We start from the raw sequence: 18588 nt of genomic DNA, 5'->3' as shown, positions 1-18588 counted from the left end.
TACCCTGTCTGTAGGGGAGCAGGAAAAGGTGGAGGTAGGCGAGCGCGGGAAAATGCACACGGGCACGGTACGGCATAACGGGCTCAGCAGTAGTAGTCGGAGTTGGGCATCGATCTGAGAAACACGTGCTGGATCGAGGAGGCTCTCCTGGAAAAAGTGGTTTCGTTGAGCCTCGGATGCGCTGTTTCCGACGTCTATACAGCATGACAATATTCCATAGGCACTAAATGGAAAAGCATTGCGATGCCATGAAGAAGTAAAGTGCCGATATTTCATGAGCCATTGCTGTAATTGCACGTGTGCTTTGTGCCTCGCCATCTCGCCGCCTGCCGACCGCCTCATCGATACGAACAGGTTGAAAGTTTCAGTACTGTATTCGTGTGGACCAGTGTCACTTTTGCTACATACTGTTCAATAACAACTTAAATTTTACCAGAACTGTCCTATCAATTAATTATCCTCACAACTAACCTAGACAGGGTCCTTTCCACATGTTGTGCAATCCGAGTATCCCAAGATGAAGATTTAAAGTTTATGTTAATAATCATTACCTGCAGACCTATCAATGTTAAAATGATGTTTAAAGAACTTTGTTGTTAATGAAATACTGGACGAATAATATAGGTCTGACCAAGTTGGAAGATAATGTAGAAATTGGTTTAGTAATGAAGTTTATTTAAATTGAGACAAAAATAACGTTAGTTAAGTGAGTAGGAAAGAAGACTAAAAAGAGTGGTAAATCATATTTTGGAAATCTAGAATGCTTAATGCTCTCAATGATCAAACTTTCACTACAGTGATCATAACAGTTTCAGGGTCCCCCCCCTTTTTTTCTTTTCTATTCATTTGAATCCTGAAGTGTACTGAACTGATTTGACCAGCAAAGTTAAAGTCAATATAAAACCTAAATTTATCAGTGTTTTCCCTTCTTAAAATTGACTTTGTATGTGTGTTTCAAAAGTGCTATTTCTAGGGTAACCTATGCCCGATTTCAGTCGGATCAAAAGACAAAACGCAGGTTGTAGTAAACATTATAGTGTATTGTTGTGTATTTATGGTGTGTCCATATTAGTACAGAAAGTGAAAATATTAGTTCAGTAGATTTTTCTGGTTCTAAAATTTACCATATAATGCAGTATTACTACGGGTTGTTATGCTTGAACGTACTTCTTCTTGTACAGGGAAGAAACTCAGTTAATGCCTAATTAGGCTGGCGACCGTATTATTAACAATTGGTAGTATCTGCTGTGTATGTTTCTTGTCCGTCCTAACGTGCAGTTACACTTTGGACTTGCTTGACGTATCCTTGTTGTTACTGAGTGGGTGTAAGTCTGAATTTGCCTCCGTTCAGGTACACGCGGTCAACATATTTACTAAAATCCTTTCTTATAAGGTGAAGCCCGTCAACAGGCTTTAAAGAGTTAACGTGCGCCCGAGCGTGGACGTTACAGCAGCAGTGGATAAAATGGATAAAAAGACAAAGCTTACCAGAAATCCTTGGGTAATACAGGAGATGCTGAATTTAATTGATGAAAGGACAAAATATAAAAATATAGCAAGTGAAGAAGGTGAAAAGGATAACAAATGTCTAAAAAATGAGATTCACATTAATCACTAAATGGCTAACCAGGAATAGCTAGAGGGCAAGTGTAGGTATTTAGAAGCATTCTTTACTAGGGGAAAGGCCGATACGGCATAAAAGACAATTAAAGACTCCTTTTGGGAGAAGATATGCAGTTGTATGAGTATCAAGAACTCAGATGGAAAACCCAATCCTAAGCTGAAAAGTGGAAGGAGTATACAGACTGTCAGTGCAAGGAAGATGAATTTGAAGGCAGTATTATACAAATGGAAGAGGATGGAGATGAAGATGAGATGGGAGATATGACATTACAAAAAGAATTTGTCAGAGAATTGAAAGACTAAGTCGAAACAAGGTTTGGCAGTAGATATACAATCAGTCAGAAGTAATGATACCACTGTGAGAACCAATAATGGCGAAACTCTTCCATCTTGCGTGAAGATGTATGAGAGAGGCGAAATACTCTCACACTTCAAGAAGAATGTAGTAATTTTAGTTCCATGGAAAGGAGGTGATGAATGATGTGAATATTGCCGAACTATCAGTTTCATAATCCATGGTTTTGCAAAACACTAACATAAATTCTTTACAGAAGAATGAAAATACGTAGAAGGTACGTTAAGGAAAGAACACCCATCTTTATAGGATTTGTAGACGTAGAGATAGCTTTTGACATTGTTGATTGGAGTACCCTCTTCGAATTCTGAAGAAAGCAGGGGTAAGATTCAGGAAGCGAGAGCTTATTTACAGCTTGTACAGAAACCAGACGGCAGTTACAAGAGTCGAAGGGCATGAAAGGGAAGAAATGGTAGAGAAGGGAGTGAGACAGTGTTGCAGCCGATCGCTGTTTTTATATCACCAACGTTATTCAATAATTGCTTTGAGAAATCATAAAAGACGGCAAAGAATAATTTGGTATCGGAATTATCTTCAGGAAGAAGAAACAAAAACTTTGAGTTTTGATGATGACATTGTAATTGTGTCTGAGGAATTGGAAGAGCAGTTGAACGGAATGGGAAGTGTCTTGAAAAGAGAATATGAAGTGAACATCAATGAAAGCATAACAAGGATAATAGAATCCACCCGAATGAAATCAGATGGCACAGAGAAAATTAGATTACGAAATGATACATTTATAGTAGCAGTTGGGTATTGTTGTTTGGGAAGTAAAATAACTGGAGGGATTGGTTGACAGGAAACATTCTAACACATCAAGAGATTATGAATTTAATATTGGAGGAAGTGTGGGGAGCAAGAACTGTGGATGGAGACCAACAGATATATACAGTTAGCAGATTCAGAAGGATGCGGGTTTCATTAGTTATTCGGAGGTGAAGAAGCTCTCACAGGTTAGAGAAGGATGGAGAGCTGCATCAAACCAGACCACAACAACAGTTTCATAATGTTAAGAGCTACTCGATATAAAGAAGTATGAGCGTTTTGTGCAGTAATGAAATGAATGTCAATTAGTGGATTAGACACTGGTAAAGGCAAGATAATTAATTTAGGTGACATTCAATCGATGTGTCCCTCGTAGCTTACAGTACTGATGAGCAGAATAACGACTGGGAAACAGTCTGCTCTCCTTCAGTTAGGTAGCATTGCGACAGTGGAGACACAGTCATCCGAACTTTATGCATAACGAAGTTGTAACGCAGTATTTGTATATATTATTCACAGAAAGAGGAGTTCTTACAGCAAGTCTGAGGCATTGCGAGGAACATTTAAAGTAGTAAACTCAAAAGAGTAGGACACATATCATCGCTATCGATTTTCTCAAGAACAGTTATGACTCCTCGTACCTTCATGGATGCAGTGAAACCTTTATATATAGTCTTAAGGATGTGTGGTTACGCTTCAGCGATTAGAATGGACAGAAACAGGAAACACTCCTGTCTGAGAGGGTGGTGTGTAACAAGTGCAGTATGGTTTGCTTGTATTGTGGCACTGGGCTCATATTGCAGCTATAGATACACTTGTAATCCTCCGATTAGAGAAAATTTACCAACTTTGACGGTTCCTGCGGGATTAGTTTTACTGCTGATGTGGATGGAGTCAGCTATAATGCTATTCAAGTGCCTCACTACTGGGAACCGACACCTCTGCCAAATAATTAATCTGCTGGAAACAGTAGATCAATTGCTTCTCCTCTGCCGATATGGGTACAGCAACGTTCATACCCAAACACGGAGAGTTGTTTTTATTTTTGTTGCAGTATTATTAGGACTCTTTATTGGTCTCTGTTTACATACTGCAGTTGTTAGTTTTGAAGGGAAGTGGAAGGAGAGTATTGTCTTTTTTTTTGCACTCTATAACTTAGTTTGGCAAATACAGTTCTTTGGCATCGTGCTGGTTGTGTGGGACCGGATGGGCGCAATCCGCAGGCAGCTGCTGAGGAGTGTGCGGCCGCCGCTGCGCAGGGAGGCGGAGCTGGAGGAGGCGGCGACCTCCGGAGGGCGGCGGTGGGTGGCGGAGGGTGGGCTGCGGCGGCTGCAGCGCGCCAGGCTGGCCCTGCACCGCGTCGCCCGCCTCTGCGGTCAACACTTTGGGCTCTCGCTGTCGCTGTCCTTCCTCAACCGCCTGCTCCAGCTCGTCTGCACCAGTTACAGCTTCGTGCTCCTGGCGAACAACTGGCAACACCTCTCGTTCGGATTACGTGCCCTTGCCGCTGCGTTCGGTGTTCTGCTGGAGGTTGAAGCCAGCTTCCCGCTAGCCCTGTGCTGGGCGTGCTCGTCTGCTCAGGATAGAGCGGTCAGAGTTGGCCTGGTGCTGGACAAGATTCAGTCCCTGCTGGGGCCCAGTGTTACGTCACGTTCTCTCCAATTGGCAGTGGAGAATCTGCGTTTTTCCGCTGCAGTCTTCTTTGACTTAGATCTACGTTTATTTGTTGCTCTTATTGGTACGAGTGTCACATATGTTATAATACTTGTACAGTTTCGCAGATAAGACAACAAATGCATGGTTCACTAGCTTTCTTTTGATACTATTCAGACACTCACTCAGAGACTCTTTGTAACAACTCCTGCCACTGCACAGTTTGCTTTGGAATGTAATTACGCTTTTTTCATAGTATTAAAATAAAAATTAACAAACTCGTCTAGATGACTATTCTTCCTGTACAGACCAGATTTTCCTGTTACATAATGTGCGCATGAAACAGATATGACTCTCCAATGTGCTATTATCATTCAACTCATATTCTATAAATTGCCTGCAAATTTTTCGAAAATAGTCTTGCACAAAGTTTTTCAGTTATACCTGTACATCTTCCAATTTTTGCTATTAAATGCCATTAAAAATATGACCAAAAGTACATTAAAAACCAAGTTTCCTTCGATAACTCAGTTGCCAATAATAAGTCAATATTAGTTTTACTTCGAATTAACACTTACCACATAAGTTTTATTGTTGGAATTTTGGCTTCTGTATTTTGAATCGTTAAATGAGATGCACTGTATTGGGTGCAACAGGTATAAGGGCAGGTATTTGTATATGTGGTAGCGTGATATGTATACACACCAGTGTGTTGGTTGTTTTTTTCTCTTTGTCAATCACTCTTCACACAAACACATCACATACTTCACAGCCCAATGTTTTCTGCATGGTTGTAACTGCCCCACTAAGTGGACGACACCTGCCAGTACAGACTAATATTTTAGTATCCATCCGTCCACTCTCCAATACCTGATCTGCTGTAGAGGAGATAATAACCCTTACTGCCTTGCTCTTGCCATACGTTCTTAGAGGTACTACCCAACATAAAAATATACCTCTTATAATACCTACAAATGTCAGTTGCTAAGTGACGTAAAATACTGATGTAATGTTTCTCAGTACATCGTCTTCAGTCATCAATAAAAATATCTCCACTTACACCCATTACACCCTGAAAAACGAATGGTCCACACAGAAAAATCGAATAAATCCCTGAATAGAGTTGCTACTAGGAAAACTATTTCACGCCCTTAAATGTAATGTTGCCAGATTACAGTGAGAAAAAATGGGGCCGTAGGTTTTGTAAAATTATGTATACTTCTTCGTTCTACACTCAGCACAATTAAGAAGAGTACTTCTCAGCTGAGCATACATTTCTCAGGACAGTATTATAAAAATCACTGTAACTTTAATCAAATTTGAAGCAAGTATAAATTCGTATTATTACATCAACTAAATATCTTTTTCGGTCATCACTGTATTAAATTTTTATAGTGGAGAAACCTCTCTATGTGGAACTAAAACATTGCATATTTCTGATGCACCAATCAGCTGTATTGTGTAGACCCATTTCTGTGGTACAGATATTATGGCTACCTCTGCTTTCAAATGTTCATCCCCCACCCCATAAAATAAATCACAAACCATATCAGTGTCTGAATGCATATTATCTACACTAAGTAAATCAACAATATAAAGTGATTCGGCTAATTTCAAAATACAGGCTGTACATAAAGTCAGGGAACACTTTCAGTTTTTTCTTGCACAAGAACAAACCATTGTACAGATATTATACATGTATCATTGTGAAGAGAAAGCTTGATAGTTTTTTTTTTTCATGTTTACCGCCACAGCGTAGTTTGGTGATTTGCCGATAGTCAGCGTTAGTCGCAAACATGGCGCGTTCAGTTGCGGAGCGAGCTTTCTGTGTGTTGGAGGTCGACAAAAACAAGTGTGCTACAGCTGTTCAACGGATGTTAAGAACCAACTACGGTAAGAAGCCACCAACAAGGAAGGCCATTTACCACTGGTACAACAAATTCGTTACGACGGGTTGCTTGTCTCTTTAATTTTACTGTGGGCAGCATCTATCCTACCCCTAGTTAGATACGCCTCTACATGCTTACATTTGTTCCCTAGCTATCATTTTGCACTTTCTGACGATCTCATTTTTGAGACGTTTGCATTCACTTTTGCTTGCTTCAATAACTGCATTTTTATGTTTTCTCCTTTCATCAATTAAATTCAATATTTCTCCTGTTACCCAAGGGTTTCTACTAGCCCTCGTCTTTTTACCTACCTGATCCTCTGCAGCCTTCACTATTTCATCCCTCAAAGCTACCCATTCTTCTTCTACTGTATTTCTTTCCCCCATTCCTGTCAATAGTTCCCTAATGTTCTCCCTGAAACTCTCTACAACCTCTGGTTCTGTCAGTTCATCCAGATCCCATCTCCTTAAATTATCACCTTTTGGCAGTTTCTTCACTTTTAATCTACAGTTCATAACCAATAGATTGTGGTCAGAGTCCACCTTTGCCCCTGGAAATGTCTTACAACTTAAAACCTGGTTCCTAAATCTCTTTCTTACCAGTATATAATCTATCTGGAACCTTCGAGTATCTTTGAGCCTCTTCCATGTATACAACATTCTTTTATGATTCTTGAATCAAATGTTAGGTATGATTAATTTATGCTATATGCAAAATTCTACCAGGCGGCTTCCTCTTTCATTTCTTACTTCCATTCCTTATTCAACTACTACGTTTCCTTCTCTTCCTTTTCCTACTACCGAATTACAGTCACTCATGACTTTTAAATTTTTGTCTCCCTTCACTGTCTGAATAATTTCTTTGATCTCATCATACATTTCATCAATCTCTTCGTCATCTGCGGAGCTAGTTGGCATATAAATTTGTACTACTTTGGTAGGCGTGGGCTTCGTGTCTATCTTGGCCACAATAATGCGTTCACTATGCTGTTTGTAGTAGCTTACCCGCACTCTTATCTTGTTATTCATTATTATAACTACTCCTGCATTACCCCTATTTCATTTTGTATTTATAAACCTGTATTCACCTGACCAGATGTCGTGTTCCTCCTGCTAACGAACTTCACTAATTCCCATTATATTTAACTTTAATCTATCCAATAAGTTTCCTTTCATTTACGTCTATGGTCACAAACTTTTTGTTAACAGGTTACTGGTTTCGGTCTGTTAACAAAAAGTTTGTGACCATAGACGTAACTAAAAGGAAACTTATTGTATATACGGATCACCGTTTCTTCGGGACTATGTCGAAGCTTGTTTAATGTAATCATTCGCCTTTTTAAATTTTCTAACCTACCTGCCCGATTAAGGGATGTGACATTCCACGCTCCGATCCGTAGAAAGCCAGTTTTCTTTCACCTGATAACGGTGTCCTCCTGAGCAGTCCCCACCCGGAGATCCGAATGGGGGACTATTATACCTTCGGGAATATTTTACCCAAGAGGACGACATCATCATTTAACCATACAGTATAAGTGCATGCCCTCGGGAAAAACACTACTATACATTTTGAAAACAGTCTCTATAAAGAAGTCAGTTCTAAAACCTAAAATGCAAGATGCCTTGCGATAAAGTGCTGAATCTGCTTCCGAAATAAACGGAACGGAGTGTCTTCCCGCAGTTCTGCCTGTGACGTCACATCCGTCTCAACTACCATCACATGCCTAGTGGTACTCTAAGATTGAAAATGTAAGTATTACACCTCACGTCCAAAATCTGAGCATTTGGTGTATGGTTAAAAGTTTGTAGCGTACCCAGAACAAAAGGGGAAAATTCCGTATTGACCTCGCTAAAACCACTCGTCTGGTAACCATACTTAAAACTAATGTTCAACGTAACGTGTACAGTTACTATAAAACTGAGATCTAACCTCAAACATGCTTACGACAATTAAACGAATTCTTTGTATATTTTCGAAACATAACACACGTCAGTGTTGTTAGACATCTAAAACCTTTACGACAGTGAAATTCCCAATCTTCGCCAAAATATGATATTTGCTCAAATAGCAAGGATTTGAAGAAGCATGCAAACAGTTTTGAATTTAGTACCCATTAATCACAGTTGTATGTAAGAACTGCAATTTGATGATACGTATGAGGGTTGAGCAAGATCTCATGTTAACTCTTTTAGGCGTGTACAAAAAGGCTGTTACTGTTGTTGAATGTTGCCTACTCATGCATGCTGTCCATCAGCGATGTGTGACGGAACACAATGCGTATTTCCGCCAGACAAAACCGTATGAACCAACGTCTGCGTCTTGCACATAGAGGAATGCTCTTCCTTCGCTCCCTGTCGAGCCGAGACATCACAAGGCGACATGACACTGTACTGAAACTTGAGTGAAAGACGAGTGTGACGGCTCTGCAGTGGACATCACGACAAGACTTCATCACGTGAAGTGCCGGACTACAGAGCTCCAGCTAGTGTGATGGTACACAGTTCTGGCACTGGTGGTTGTTTGCCATTCCCTCACACATGTTGGAAGATGTGAAGTGGTACTTTCCATAGGAGGTTAACGTTAAACGAAAAGAGCGCTTGGCTATAGTGGCTTTCTCTATACGGTGGCCTTCCAACATCTAACGTGCCTTCTTTTCGGTTAGTTTCGCTACGCTGAGTAGCCATAAGACATGTATTACATAGACCTACATAAGACATTTATTACATAGAATATTTTTAAATTTCTTTGTTTATCGTATGGCAATACACATACAAAGATTACACTTCAGTGTTTAAACACAGCTCTCACACATAAAAAAAAACGTAAAGGACAACAGCTATAGGTGGTTCTCAAGATTCTTTATGTGTTTTATAACATCACTCGTCACTTTGTCAGGAAATCTTGGAAAGGACTCTTCTAGGCACGTGAGGCACATGTCGATATAACATAAGCTGTCGTTCCGCTCCCCAGTCACACGATGGTGATGAAGATTTGCTCCGCTTGTAGAGAGTGTCAGGACATCGCCCATGGCCCATTCGGTTGCATTCCAAGGTAGTTATAATTGCCCGAGGCAGGAAGAATCCTGGGGGTTTCTTCTGTGTGCAGGGCAGCTTCAGGCATTGTAGACAACAGTTTTATTGTCAGTAGCGTTTCCATTCATAGACCATCAGAGTCCCGGCTGCTGTAATATTTCTTGATCATTTCTTTTTCGCTCCGCAGGGAATACGTCGTCCAGTATTGCAAGGTCGGTATTAGTAGCGATATTCTGGTATTCGCGCAGTAGCGCGCTCTTCCGTGTAACATCAGGAGGTAGAAATAGGCTCACGATAGGTAACCAATATGTAGGAGCAATCTCATGGACCCAATAACAATGTGTATGACCTAGTTAATCTTTTTTACAGGCGGACTGTTCAGCCACACAGGAGTACAGTACTTTGCTGCTGACTGTACCAATCTGGCCGCTCATATCCAGACAGTGTCTGCTGACGATCCTCAACGAGAGCCACAGAGTCTATGGAGAATGCTGTTTTTGGTTTTGAGTTTAGCCGATGTTCGTGTCAAGTACTCCTTAAAGGAAAGTATCCCACCAAACGTGATCAAAATATACACTCCTGGAAATTGAAATAAGAACACCGTGAATTCATTGTCCCAGGAAGGGGAAACTTTATTGACACATTCCTGGGGTCAGATACATCACATGATCACACTGACAGAACCACAGGCACATAGACAAAGGCAACAGAGCATGCACAATGTCGGCGCTAGTACAGTGTATATCCACCTTTCGCAGCAATGCAGGCTGCTATTCTCCCATGGAGACGATCGTAGAGATGCTGGATGTAGTCCTGTGGAACGGCTTGCCATGCCATTTCCACCTGGCGCCTAAGTTGGACCAGCGTTCGTGCTGGACGTGCAGACCGCGTGAGACGACGCTTCATCCAGTCCCAAACATGCTCAATGGGGGACAGATCCGGAGATCTTGCTGGCCAGGGTAGTTGACTTACACCTTCTAGAGGACGTTGGGTGGCACGGGATACATGCGGACGTGCATTGTCCTGTTGGAACAGCAAGTTCCCTTGCCGGTCTAGGAATGGTAGAACGATGGGTTCGATGACGGTTTGGATGTACCGTGCACTATTCAGTGTCCCCTCGACGATCACCAGTGGTGTACGGCCAAACACGCATACGACCATCATTGGCACCAAGGCAGAAGCGACTCTCATCGCTGAAGACGACACGTCTCCATTCGTCCCTCCATTCACGCCTGTCGCGACACCACTGGAGGCGGGCTGCACGATGTTGGGGCGTGAGCGGAAGACGGCCTAACGGTGTGCGGGACCGTAGCCCAGCTTCATGGAGACGGTTGCGAATGGTCCTCGCCGATACCCCAGGAGGACGGGCACGTGCACCTTCCGCCGACCACTGGCGACAACATCGATGTACTGTGGAGACCTCACGCCCCACGTGTTGAGCAATTCGGCGGTACGTCCACCCGGCCTCCCGCATGCCCACTATACGCCCTCGCTCAAAGTCCGTCAACTGCACATACGGTTCACGTCCACGCTGTCGCGGCATGCTACCAGTGTTAAAGACTGCGATGGAGCTCCGTATGCCACGGCAAACTGGCTGACACTGACGGCGGCGGTGCACAAATGCTGCGCAGCTAGCGCCATTCGACGGTCAACACCGCGGTTCCCGGTGTGTCCGCTGTGCCGTGCGTGTGATCATTGCTTGTACAGCCCTCTCGCAGTGTCCGGAGCAAGTATGGTGGGTCTGACACACCGGTGTCAATGTGTTCTTATTTCCATTTCCAGGAGTGTAATAAGTCTGGCTGAATCGAGGTTATGAAGTAGATATTTCCCGCACCCCGTTTTTTAGAAATTAATCGTATCGTTTCTCAGTAATTTCATTTCAACCTGGAATATATACGGAATTTTTCAGTTTTGTTCCGGGTACGTTTTAAACTTTTAACCGTACACCAAATGTTCAGATTTTGGACGTGAGGTGTAATACTAATATTTTCAATCATCGATTACTAAATTTTACGAAGCAAATCATCTTTTTCACGCTAGGCGCGCATGTGATGGTAGTTGAGACGGATGTGACGTCATAGGCTGAATTGTGAGAAGAAGACATTCGGTTCCGTTCATTTCGGTAGCAGATTCAACTCTTTATCGCAAGCCATCTTGTATTTTAAGTTTTAGAACTGACTTCTTTATAGAGATTGTGTTTTCGAAATGTGTAGTAGTCTGATTAATCTCACGAAAAGTGTATCAGTTATTCAGACCAGCACATAACGGAATAGAGGATTGCTAATGTATCGTCATGTTTGAGAAACAAGATTTCCAAAATTTCAGCCATTCCGGGAAATACAGATAAAGTAAGTCTCACGTCATGTATTGGAAAACTAGATAGAGATTTTCCATTTCATATGGCGGGGTAGCCTATGTTAGACTTCATTTTAACAGAGTTAAGCACAAACGCAGACTCTTAACGTCAGTACAAACCACGATGATAAAGTCTCTAGGAAGTGGACTCTGCCGAAACAGATAAAACCCTGGTGTAAGCGTGTCCAGACTGTATCTTATCAACACGTCTCGTTGCAAAAATCTCGCATAACAGCTATGATGGTCCGCATGGTATCCATGAATGACATTAAGAGATGGAAACCTCCTCGTCTTACAACAATGTTGCTCATGATGACAACCACATCATGAGCCTTCCAAAACAATTTATCGCAAAAGTGACAATACCTCAATTGTAGTGATGATGCATACATGTGCTGTAGAGTACGCTTGATCACTTACAAGTTCATTAATGAATGGGAGGCACACAGTCTTGGAGTATTTCTTTTTCTCACCTTGTGTCCTCAGTCCATGAGTCGATTCCAACTGGATACTAATGACTGATGATGACTGCCTGTTCATCCCATACAATCAGGCAGGTAGTATGATGTGCTCTGCAAGGCTCATATTTATGTCAAACAATTTTACAGTTTTTAATCCTCCATTGTGTGGGCAGAGAAACTGCTTAACTTCAACAGTGGCAGCTTCTACAGTTATGATTGATGATAAGAGCGCTTTCATGTAAATTACGTGTCCCTCTGTTCACAGTACTTCGAGAGGTGATGGCCTTTACTCCTCCCACGGCGTGTAGTGTGTCTTTTTCCCGCTAGCGTGTTCGTACTGAAGTCAGCATGGTCGAAGACCAACTGGCTATGTGGATTGGCTGATTCTTCAACGAAGTCTTTCATAAAGAAGATTTCTGTGTAAATTTATTTGATTCAATACATCCTGATAAAATCAAAAACCTTATGACAAAGTTTGTTTTCTTGTAAATTCTAAATAATTGTTTCCAAGCTTCAAGATATTTAACCTAAACATTGTGGCTGCTTTGCTATATTGCTAATTTTGCTCGAAAGTAACGTCGCAACTTTTTAATAAGTGATATAAATGCTTATGTGAATTCAGAACCATATATGGTAAACTTCAGTACTTTCACAGTTTGCATTCGTCTTGTCGCTAAGTGTAATCTCAGTGTGACAAAAAAAAAAATTAAATTTCTTTTCGGTAAAAGCTAAATTATTTCTGAAACATTAAAGTTAATTGCTCCTTGAGAGCTAGCGGCAGAAATATTCGTCGAACAACTTTCTCTGGAGAGTGATTGTCACAGAGGTAATACCAGTCCTCCTCCAGCATATAAACTGCATGTTGCTAAGTTGAGGTTAAAACCAAGTTGTAAAGACTGAACTCAGGCAGGAAGTGAAGTGAAGTGTGATTTGCATGTGTTTGAAATTCCTAAGCTTGACTTCTTATCATAATCAAGCTTTGGTAGAGAAGTCAGTGATAGTTTCTGATCGCCTTGATTATAAAGTAAATTTCGGTTATATTCCACATTGTGAGCATCAGTTAAGCGCACGTTGAAAACATTAGGTACAAGTGTTTGTCGTTTTTTAAGTGCAGCTCAAACACTGATATTCCACTGACAAAGCACAAACGTTAACGGTTCTGGAAATCACGTACGTCACGAAGGTTTTTTTTTTTGGGGGGGGGGGGGAACACATCGGCCGTCCTGGTACAGGAACGGACTGACGAGTTGCCGATTCTGCAAGGCACAGTACTGAAACACTGCTGCATGTGAGAGCAAGTTAACTTAAATCACATCACATCTGTTATTTACGTAATTCAAAGTTTAGTCTCTGTTACGAAAAGTTATAGATTCGATTTTACACGATCTGTTTTTTAAGAATTTAGGAGGAAGATCAAACGAGAATCAGATGGGTTCAGTTACGAATACGTTTTTCATGATGTATTAAATAAAAGAACCCATATCACTAACGGATTCCGTTGTGGCCTGTTCTCATCGCCAAAGTTAGAAATGGCTAAAAAGACTCACTACATTACATCCAATAAACTACCGCTTCTTTGAAGAATTGAATTCCCATGTACAGAACAGCTTCAAACGGCTAAGTACTTTACAAATGAGGTAACGTCTTAAATGTTTGAGTATAAGCGTGTAAGCGAGAGGAAGTTTGCGTAACGTTTAATTTTATGTTTAAAGTTTCTTGGAAGTCACTAAGTACTCTCGTTATGAAACAACAGATAAAAATAGTCTCGGTTATTTGCCTTCTATCTTACACAAAAGATAGTTTCTCCCGCGTCTCAATGTTTGTAACGTTTTGTCTTGGACGATGTGTTGTACAACGATATAATTTTGCAGCTCCAGTCAGTGCTATGTGTGGATACTGTCTGCAAACTGAGCTATGAATAGAGTATATAGTAAAGAAGTAATAAATTAAAACATCGTGCTTGATACTGAAGTTTGACTGGAAGAACAGCAAAAAGTTTAGTAACTGCTAAACTTTTTCTCGTTCATCAACTTGTATACAGAGGGGAAGGGGGGGAGGCACTGTATCACTGGTAAAATGTCTTTCTAAGGTTTCAAATTATGTGTAATTTTTTTTGGAAGTCGCTAAATGCTCACATTCCTAAATACTAGATGAAAGATTCTGGATACTTGCGTGCCATCAGTTGCGCAGCCTCAAGACAACCACTCAGTTTCTGACAGTAGTTCTGTCTTGTTGTGTTACAATTTTAACAAAACATTATACCTTTTAATAAGTAGATCAAGACAGCATTCTGAATTGCTAAATTCGGAAAATAATTACACGAAGTACTGAAAGTCAAATTTTGTTGTGCTTGGAATCGTTAGGTAGGATACCTGCATCCGGTATTGAGTTCTGGAATGGTGATATAGAAATATTGAATTATTGGTAAGACCAATACCGATGACAGTGACCGAACCTACGTCCCTGCTGCATAGACAGCCGTTTGATAAATTTCTTTACGAGGGGCAACTGTATAAAAGAGGAGCCACCTCTAGCTAAGAAAATGAGTATTGTGTGTATTGTTGATTAATGTTTTGCGTATGAGTAGCTGTTGATATTGTGGCCCCAGACCGACGATTCATTTGTTGCCATTCTCCACACTAGTTTATCCCGAGCAAGTCGCTTCATTTGCATATAACCACAACAGCCTGCATCTATATGACACTACTTAATGTATCAGAGTGTTTATCTCCGTCTACTCACATTCCTTCATCACCAACTAACCTTCGTGCATCGGAATGTTAACTATCAACCGAGTCCTCCTATTAGTCTAGTTTTGACATAGATTAATTTTTTTCCTCTTTTAGATCAGTACCTCCTCATTAGTCATTCGATCTACCCAGTCAACATTTAGAATTTTTACGTAAATGGCATATCAAGAGGTGAATTTCTTTTCTAGCCTTAAATGTTTATTGTCCATATTTCACTTCTGTACAAGGCTGTGCTCCAGATAAATACATAAAGAAAAGAATTATTGACGTTTAAATTTATCTTCGCTGTTAACATTTTTCCCATTTTCAGGAACACTTTACTTACTATTACCAATCTACATCTTACGACAACCATTCTACTTCAGTCATCAATGGCTGTTTTGCTGCTCAGATAGCAAAACTCATCTTCAACTTTATGTGCTTCGTCTCCACATGTAATTTCCCCAGCTTCGCTTGATTTCTTTCGACCACGCTGTCCTTATTTTACTTCTGTTGAAGTTCTCTTGTATTCTTATTTCACGACAGTGTTCATTGTTGTACACCAAGGCTTAACAACTGGCCGGTTTTGAGCGCGAGTACTCGCGTCTGCTCAGGCACGTGCTCGCGAGCAGGTGCAAGGTCGCGGGCTAGGGAGGGAGGGGAGGGAGGGGAAATGCGCCCTACGTATGAATAGGACCGCAGCGTGCCTATTGAATTCGCGCCGACTGTGTAACGTTAAAAGTACTACGATCAGCTCTAACAGTCACTTCGCTGGTTAAGAATCGTCACGTCGCCGTTGTGTAACCCCAACCATGCTTTCGCAGTTCAACCCCTATTGGGAGGAATTATATCTGTTCACAGAAAAAGATGGCGTTGCAAAATGTTTAGTATGGCACAAAACGCTGAATTATTTTAGGAAATTTAATTTGCAGCGACATTATATGTCGTACCACGCGAAAGACTAAGGAAGTGGAAAATGTGATGGACCAGATCGTGCACAGGAAGTTATTAAGCTTAAAAGGAAGCTATCCGAAGAAGATCTGGATGACGAAGAAAAATCAACTGAGGCAGCTCTCAGAGTGAGCTACAAAATTGCTTTGTTTTTAGCAAAATCCCTGCGCCCCTTTACTGATGGCGATTTAATAAAAGATGTTTGGTAGTTGCAGCGGAACATTTGTGTCCATCTCAAGCTGAACAGTTTCGGATTGTGCCATGATCTGACATGACCATTATGCGTCGCATACAGGACATGACAGACGACGTCCAGAGCCAGCTTGCAAATATCTATAAAGATTTTATGGCGTATTCTCTAGCTCTGGACGAAAGTGTTGATATCACTGGAACAGCGCAGCTTTCCATATTTATTAGAGGTGTTAATAGAGATCTTCAGGTGAGGAAGGAGCTCCTCGATGTAGTAGCCATGAAGAACACTACAATCGGAGGTGATATTTTAAGTAGTGTTGAAGAAAGTGTTGAAAATATAGGATTGTCGTGGAATTCTTTAGTTTCAGTGTCTACAGACGGTGCACCAGCGATGACAGGGAAAAAATTAGGTTTCGTTGCGCTATTGAAGGAGAAAATGCAAAAAGTGACCGTGCCGAATGAAATAAGGGACGTTCACTGTGTGATCCACCAGAAAACGTATGTGCAAAGAGTATCACTCTAAAACATGTGATGAGTGTTGTTGTTCGTACAACCAATTATATAAGGAAGCATGGGCTACAACACAGACAATTTAAAAGTTTTCTTGAGGATGTAGAAAGCCAGTATGGTAGTCTGCCTTATTACAGCGAAGTCCGCTGGCTTAGTCGTGGCGAATTATTAAATCGAATTTTTGCCTATTACACTCCTGGAAATTGAAATAAGAACACCGTGAATTCATTGTCCCAGGAAGGGGAAACTTTATTGACACATTCCTGGGATCAGATACATCACATGATCACACTGACAGAACCACAGGCACATAGACACAGGCAACAGAGCATGCACAATGTCGGCACTAGTACAGTGTATATCCACCTTTCGCAGCAATGCAGGCTGCTATTCTCCCATGGAGACGATCGTAGAGATGCTGGATGTAGTCCTGTGGAACGGCTTGCCATGCCATTTCCACCTGGCGCCTCAGTTGGACCAGCGTTCGTGCTGGACGTGCAGACCGCGTGAGACGACGCTTCATCCAGTCCCAAACATGCTCAATGGGGGACAGATCCGGAGATCTTGCTGGCCAGGGTAGTTGACTTACACCTTCTAGAGCACGTTGGGTGGCACGGGATACATGCGGACGTGCATTGTCCTGTTGGAACAGCAAGTTCCCTTGCCGGTCTAGGAATGGTAGAACGATGGGTTCGATGACGGTTTGGATGTACCGTGCACTATTCAGTGTCTCCTCGACGATCACCAGTGGTGTACAGCCAGTGTAAGAGATCGCTCCCCACACCATGATGCCGGGTGTTGGCCCTGTGTGCCTCGGTCGTATGCAGTCCTGATTGTGGCGCTCACCTGCACGGCGCCAAACACGCATACGACCATCATTGGCACCAAGGCAGAAGCGACTCTCATCGCTGAAGACGACACGTCTCCATTCGTCCCTCCATTCACGCCTGTCGCGACACCACTGGAGGCGGGCTGCACGATGTTGGGGCGTGAGCGGAAGACGGCCTAACGGTGTGCGGGACCGTAGCCCAGCTTCATGGAGACGGTTGCGAATGGTCCTCGCCGATACCCCAGGAGCAACAGTGTCCCTAATTTGCTGGGAAGCGGCGGTGCGGTCCCCTACGGCACTGCGTAGGATCCTACGGTCTTGGCGTGCATCCGTGCGTCGTTGCGGTCCGGTCCCAGGTCGACGGGCAGGTGCACCTTCCGCCGACCACTGGCGACAACATCGATGTACTGTGGAGACCTCACGCCCCACGTGTTGAGCAATTCGGCGGTACGTCCACCCGGCCTCCCGCATGCCCACTATACGCCCTCGCTCAAAGTCCGTCAACTGCACATACGGTTCACGGCCACGCTGTCGCGGCATGCTACCAGTGTTAAAGACTGCGATGGAGTTCCGTATGCCACGGCAAACTGGCTGACACTGACGGCGGCGGTGCACAAATGCTGCGCAGCTAGCGCCATTCGACGGCCAACACCGCGGTTCCTGGTGTGTCCGCTGTGCCGTGCGTGTGATCATTGCTTGTACAGCCCTCTCGCAGTGTCCGGAGCAAGTATGGTGGGTCTGACACACCGGTGTCAATGTGTTCTTTTTTCCATTTCCAGGAGTGTATATTTTATTAACATATCATCTATTCCCATGCGCCATTAATTGTACAGCAGTACTTTAAATACTAAAACTGTGTAGAAATTAGATGGAAATTTATGGATGCACCCTGAAAAACAGGTAAGATGTGTAGAATGGTAACAGATAAGAAAGTTATAAATACGTATGACAAAAATTAGTCACCTCCAGGAGACATTTCGCTAATTCTGTGTAAAACTGCTGATAGTGAACAAGACAGTCTACAAACTCCTACAGTTGTATTGCACCCAGGGGAAGTATTCAATGATCCCACGGAGCTACCACGTTTCAGCAATGCTAGTTTTATGTTTCACCCTCATACAGACATTTTCTATGGAGTTGAGGTTGGGTAATTTAGTGGGTCAATTGAGATGTGTGAGAGTGCCTGAATGTTCTGCAGTGGGGTAGGTATGCATATAGATTTGTGAACATGAGTGGTGTTCTCT

General features: G+C 42.3%; 1 protein-coding gene across 1 annotated transcript; it reads left to right on the top strand.

Moving 5' to 3' along the window:
* Positions 1–3949: 3949 nt before the first annotated feature.
* LOC126162831 (putative gustatory receptor 2a) lies at positions 3950–4528 on the top strand. Its single transcript, XM_049919994.1, has one exon. The coding sequence runs from the start codon at positions 3950–3952 to the stop codon at positions 4526–4528; it is 579 nt and encodes a 192-aa protein (XP_049775951.1).
* Positions 4529–18588: the final 14060 nt, after the last annotated feature.

The sequence above is a fragment of the Schistocerca cancellata genome, chromosome 1 (genome assembly GCF_023864275.1).
Source record: "Schistocerca cancellata isolate TAMUIC-IGC-003103 chromosome 1, iqSchCanc2.1, whole genome shotgun sequence".
NCBI classification, from domain to species: Eukaryota; Metazoa; Arthropoda; class Insecta; order Orthoptera; family Acrididae; genus Schistocerca; species Schistocerca cancellata.
The sequence above is the reverse complement of the archived record's forward strand: the minus strand, read 5'-3'. Positions and strand labels throughout refer to the sequence as shown.